Source organism: Condylura cristata, unplaced genomic scaffold (genome assembly GCF_000260355.1).
Source record: "Condylura cristata isolate star-nosed mole 26May11 unplaced genomic scaffold, ConCri1.0 scaffold00003, whole genome shotgun sequence".
NCBI classification, from domain to species: Eukaryota; Metazoa; Chordata; class Mammalia; order Eulipotyphla; family Talpidae; genus Condylura; species Condylura cristata.
The window spans coordinates 75,154,047-75,160,065 of NW_004567104.1; the positions used below are offsets into that span (position 1 = coordinate 75,154,047).

The window sequence follows — 6,019 nt, forward strand, 5'->3', positions numbered from 1 at the left end:
AAAAAAAAAAAAAAGTCAGCTCGGGCTGCCTCACGCCCTCCAGGTTCGGATCTTCACATACACGCTGTTCCAGGCCGTTTTCTCAGGGCCGGGAACGGCCGGCCGCCGTGAGCAGTCACTCGCGGCCCCCTTATCTCCCAGCCGGGCCACCCCACAGCTGCCTTCCCCCTGGACAGACGGACACCGCGCACCGAGGAGACCCGTGGCTGGCCGCGTCTGCCCGGCGTTGACTGCCACGAGCCAAGCGCTTCTCCGCATTTGCAGGAGTCTGTGGGGGGCGGCTTGTTCTTGTCCTTTTAGGGTCTTGCTGTTTCTAGCCAGATCTGTGTGACCTCTCCGTATATGAAGAGGAACCTCCTTTACAATACTTCTTTTTCCACACTAGACTATTTAGCTGCAGGTGTTGCAGAGAGCGGGAAAGCGGCTCCGTGAGCCACCTGCTCACGCCGGTGTCTATGGGGTGGAGCTGCTGGCCATGACCCAGGGCCAGCCTGCCTGCAGGAGCCTGGGTGTCCGTGGTGCTTTGTCTCTGCCTCCCTAGAGAAGAATAACCCCTGCTGGCCCCAGGGTTCTAGCACTTTCCTCCTCCAGCCCACCCGCCGCAATCCCCGAGGGGTTGGTGGGGTTCTGTGTCCAGGGAGGCTTCGGGAGTGAGGGAAGCGATGCTCTCGGCAACCCCCGCCGCCATCAGTGCAGCGTTCAGGCGGCCCAGCAGAGCCCTTCCGACAGGACGTAGTGGCCAAGGAGGCCGGGAAGGGCAGGAGAACAAAGGGTCTCACTGTGCACGCAGACTCGGGAACCAGTATCAGCTACAGCCCAAGCTTAGCCGGGGGCACTGAGCTTACCCTGTTCAAAGCACCCACATCTCTCCCCCCATTAAAAAGCAAAGACTATTTTTTCTCTGCCAGGTACAAGTCTGGGGCCTAATTATTTCTCCCCAGAGAAGCAGAGCAAGTCACAGCCCCTGGCAGAGCGGGGAGGGATTGCTGTGTGGGCCTCGTGAGCTCGTGGCAGAAGCCTGTGTCTTCCCTTGGCCACAAACCCCCCCCACCCCTTTGAGAAGCTCTCAGAGGTGTCTCTGATCCCAAAGATCCAGAGCCAGGGCCGTAGGCCACCCGAGGGGGCAGCGTCCCCAAGGCGGGACCTACTAACGGTCTGGGGACCCCGTCCCCTTGTGTTTGCAGTGCTGGTGAAGGGCCAGGTCACCACCAAGTACTACCGGCTGCTGAGCAAGCTGGGCGGCTGGGTGTGGGTGCAGAGCTACGCCACTGTGGTGCACAACAGCCGCTCGTCCCGGCCCCACTGCATCGTGAGTGTCAATTATGTCCTCACGTAAGTCCGACGTATTTGTTTCTCTCCCTGCTCTCCTCCCGACCGCATCCGACCCTCTGTTCACTTCCATCTCTCCTCTTCCTCACTGTTCATTTGTCTCCTGTTCTGTTCTGGTTTTATCTAGCGGACCTGTCACCGGGCAGGGTCCACACCGTGTCCGCGCTTGGACCCGGGGCCGGGCGCAGGGTGGCGGGGGGCACAGGAACGGGGAGCCCTGCCGGGGCGTCCAGGCGAGGGGAGTGGGTGCCCTCCCGCCCCCACTGTGCCGCACACCTGTGCAGGTGCCTGTCCCCACAGGCGGGCGGGAGAGCTCCCGTTCCCGCCCTGTCTCCCCGTGGAGCCTGTTGAAGGTGATGGTGCCGTTGGCTCCTTTCAAGCCTCAGAAGGTCCAGCTGAGGCACAAATGCTTTTAAGACCATTACAAGCCACAGGACACGTCCCGGGACCTGCTCGCTGTGGCTACTGCGAGCTAAATCTCCTCTCACCCAGCTCTGGCCCTGAACTTGAACCCCGGCAGGTGCTCCGCCCCCCCCTTCCCAGCCCCCCAGGTGCTTTCTCCTGCAGCGAGGATTTAGGCTCTTGGTTCTTTCGTCGGATTTGCCAGGTGCTGGGTTGCTTTTTGCTTTTTGCTTTTTTTTTTTTTTTTTAAGAAGTGGAGCCACTTTAGCAAAACTGTAGGGGAGAAGACACTTTGGCTCCTTGGCTCTGCAAACAGCTGAGGGCCGGTGTTTTGAACGACTTCCTCTCCCACGAACGTGGCCTGGCCAAGTTGGCTCTTTAGGCAGAGATGGTGCCGCTGTGGGAGTGGAGGGCGGCAGCCAGGATCCGGGCCTCGGGGCCCCTCCGGACGCTAACTGGGGAAGCCGGACTCAAGCGGATGCCTGTGTTTCTGTCCTGTCCTTTTGCCTTGACGCCCTTCCTACTGTGGCGGGTGTCCCCAGGAAATGCGTGGGGGACGGTGTGGGACTGGAGCGCCATCCCGGGAGCGGCCCCACGCAGCTCAGCGTCCCGCAGCTCGAGCCTGCAGGCCCACCGGTGGCCAGCTGGGGCAGTGGCTGCCGGAGCTGCCAGGGACGCCGCTCCGGCCGGACGTGACCGTCCCTCTCTTGCTTCCCAGGGATATCGAGTACAAGGAGCTGCAGCTGTCCCTGGAGCAGGTCCCCACGTCCAAGTCGCAGGAAGCCTGGAGGACCGCCCTGTCTACCTCACAAGAAACTAGGAAATTAGCTAAACCCAAAAACACAAAGATGAAGACTAAGCTGAGAACAAACCCTTACCCTCCACAGGTGAGACTGCCCCGGGCGGCGGCTGCCATGTCCCGCGGCGGGGCAGGGGCAGGCTGGCACCTTAAGGAACCCGAGGCTCTGAGTGTGTGGCGGGGTGTCCCGCCCACGGCAGGGCAGAGTCCAGTGTCTCTGGGCTGTCTGGGCCATGGACACAAGCCCTGGTAGCCGTACGCAGGGCCTGGGAGGCTTGCTGGCGTGGTCTGAGCTCCGCGCATCCCGCTCCCATCGTGACTTATTTTTTTTCTTTAAGATGTATCTATTTGCGCATACAGAACTGGGGTGCAGGCCAGAGGTGCAGGGGCGGTGAGAGGCTTCCCCAGAGACAGAGTGGGGAGCAGGACAGACAGATTAACAAAGTCCACTGCTGAGGGGAGCAGCGGGCGGGTCAGGAGAGGTCTGCCGCGCCCTGTGGGTCACCTCCAGGGCAGGCGGGGATCGAACTCGTGCTGAAGTGGCCTTAGCTTCTCAGTGCTGAGCTTTAACCCGCTGCAGGGAGGGCCCCATAGTGACTTTTTTTTTTGCATTTTTAAAAATTATTATTATTTTTTAATAATATAACAGTTTATTTTTACATCATTTTGTACATTTTTTTTATCTCAATTGTAATCCCTGTGGGTTTCCCATCACTGAGTCATAGTGACTTTTTTTAATGAAAACTTTTCAAAAACTTTTCAAAAAGTCAGCAGCACGCCATGTGTCTGGTGTGTGCCAGAGGGGCGTGGGGCAGCAGCCCTCTTTCCTCCCAGGGGCCGGATCCCTGGGGGGCCGCTGGCCATGCACCTGTCCCCGGGGGGGGGCCGGCAAGGGTGGTGGGTCCCGCCGAGGGGGAGGCGTGGGCCGTGAAGGGGGCCTGAGAGAGAGGCCTGAGGCCGGTGCCCAGCCCAGAGCAGGCCCCAGCCGTCTTCTCTGCCCCGCAGCAATACAGCTCGTTCCTAACGGACAAACTGGACTGCGGCCAGCTGGGAAACTGGAGAGCCAGCCCCCCGGCGAACCCCCCGGCGCCCCCAGAACAGCAGCTCCATTCAGCAAGCGGCGACCTCCTGTGCGCCCCGTCCTACAGCCTGCCCTTCTACCATTACGGACACTTCCCCCTAGACTCGCACGTCTTCAGCGGCAAAAAGCCAATGCTGCCGGCCAAATTCGGGCAGCCCCAAGGATCCCCGTGTGAGGTGGCACGCTTTTTCCTAAGCACACTGCCAAGCGGCGGCGAGTGCCAGTGGCACTATGCCAACCCCCTGGTGCCTAGCAGCCCGTCTCCAGCTAAAAACCTTCCCGAGCCGCCAGTGAGCGCTGCCCGGCACAGCCTGGTGCCCAGCTACGAAGGTGGGTGGTGTTCGCGCCGGGGCGGACCGGTTCCGGGGCCCGGGAGTGTCAGAGGGGCATCCCTGGGGGCAGAGGGTGCCCTTCGCTGCTTCTCAGGCTCTCCTGCCCCCAGTGTGAGGCTGCCCGACAGGGAGACCACCCCAGTGGGGCCAGTTGGGGTGCCCGTGGGCACCGCTAACAGTAGGAAGGGCGTTCGGCCGCTTCCAGAAAAGTCCTGCTCTCGTTTGCCGCCGCCAGAGACGGTGATTGTCCAGACCAGCTCCCAGGAGCCTGCTGCATGTATCTCCCAAGTTGCTCTCCACTCCCCCCACTCCGAATGTGGGCGACTGGGTCTCCTCCCGAGCCGGAGCTCAGGGTGTGAAGCCGTGGTGGAAATTCATGGGTGCTGGGCCACAAACGCCACTCGGCAGCCCGGGCAGACAGTCCACGCCCTCCCGGCTTCAGTGCTTCTGTGACGGGGCTCAGGCACCGAGGGCCGTCCGGCTCCACGGTTTTCCCACAGAGGTAGGACTTGTGTTATGCCCAGATTTCGAGTCTCCCAAGACCGCCAAGGAGCCGATTCCGAAGTGAAGCACATGAGGGTCTTTATCGCAAGCTCGCTCTTGGGCTCCCAGCACGCACTGACGAAGCGGCTGAAGTTGAGAGCCCGAGCTCAGGGAAGGCAGGGTTTTTATTACAGAAGAGGGGAGTTTCAGCCCGGCAGAGAGGAGTTTCAGCTCGGCAGTACATCGATTGGTGGACGCTGAACAAAGTTGTCTTGTCTTTAACCCGGTTGGTCTATGCATGTTAAGACGTGACCTCCGCTTCTCGACCCGCGTGCCCTGGGACATCTGGTGCCCTCCTGATATGTATTGGTTCCGTGCTCATTGGCTGTTGCTATGGGATGAGCAAGATTAGGACATTCACAGTTCAACTCGGCCTTGGTGCCTCGTTGATCCCCGAGACTTAGGCCTGGCTGGTTCAGAAGCATCCTGAAGCCTGTCCAGCCTCAGTTTGGCCTTTCACTTGCAGCCACCTCCTGCTAGTGGCAGGGGAGAGGTTGTCTCCAGGGGAGCTGCCACCAGCTGCCCCAGGCCCAGGCAGACTCCTGTCTGCGCCCTGAGTCAAGCCCCACAGGGGTACAAGGTGGTGGCTGGGGTTTGGTGCAGGAGTGTGTTCCTGAACCTCCAGGCCTCACAGCCAGCCAAGTACAGGCTCCGGGGTGCAGTGGTCCAGCGTGGTCTCTCTGTGCTATAGCCCCAGTAGAGAAGCCCCCTTCATAGGCTCTCTGGAGGCAGAGAGGTCCGCCTCTCCGCAGGCTGCTTGCAGGAGCACCCCACACCTGCATTAGGGGGCAGGCTGCCATTTCTGAGCTGAGGGAGAGCTCCTGGGAGAAATCTCACCTCCTTGGAGATTATCAGGACTTTTTAAAAGTAGCTAATTTAGAACAGAACCAGCCACCTGGCAGTGCAGCCCGCCTGGGCCCAGTGACACTGGGCCCCATGCCCACCGGTGCCCGCACCGGTTCCCCAACAATCAAAGCAGGGATTTCCCCATCAGCCCAAGAAAGACAGACAAAGCAAGGATTTTGAGAGCCGAGACTACCTGCTTGAGAGTGACTCGAACGAATTATTTTTGTATGTGAAAGCTGGCCCGTGACATAAAACAGTTGATTTTGTAGAGTTGCTGTTTTGAGTGTGAAAGGGGTTGTAACTGCCTCACTGGTCACACACCATAAATAATGAGCCAGAGGTGCGAATTTGGGGCAATTTGTGATCGGCTTTCTAGTTTTTGTTGATATTAAAGGAAGAAAAAAGGTAGCCTGAAAGCGGGGAAAACCGGGGAGCAAGTGGCTGGTGCGAGGCACCTCGTTTGTGAGGCGCGGACGAGGCCTCCGCTCTCCTCGCTGTGGCAAACAGGCGAAAATAACCAGGGCGGGAGGGCTGCCCGCAGGTGCGGGGACCCACGGGTGACGCCAGGCCGGGACCGCTGGCGACGGGGCGCCCCGTGTCTGCGTCCTGGAGACGGAAACAACAAGCGTGCGCGGGAGTCTCGGGCCTGCTGACACGCTGCAGTGACAGGCGGCGACGTTGGGTCCT

The 6,019-nt window shown here is 60.2% G+C and overlaps 1 protein-coding gene across 1 annotated transcript in view; it reads left to right on the plus strand.

Annotated features, from left to right (window-relative positions):
* Positions 1-4,511, plus strand: part of SIM2 (single-minded family bHLH transcription factor 2) — a 35,425-nt gene extending 30,914 nt beyond the window's left edge. Inside the window, exons 8-12 of the mRNA XM_012730887.1 lie at positions 1,185-1,332; positions 2,450-2,618; positions 3,536-3,941; positions 4,038-4,220; positions 4,468-4,511. Of these exons, the coding sequence (XP_012586341.1) occupies positions 1,185-1,332; positions 2,450-2,618; positions 3,536-3,941; positions 4,038-4,220; positions 4,468-4,511 (950 nt within the window). The remainder of the gene's footprint in view (positions 1-1,184; positions 1,333-2,449; positions 2,619-3,535; positions 3,942-4,037; positions 4,221-4,467) is intronic.
* Positions 4,512-6,019: the final 1,508 nt, after the last annotated feature.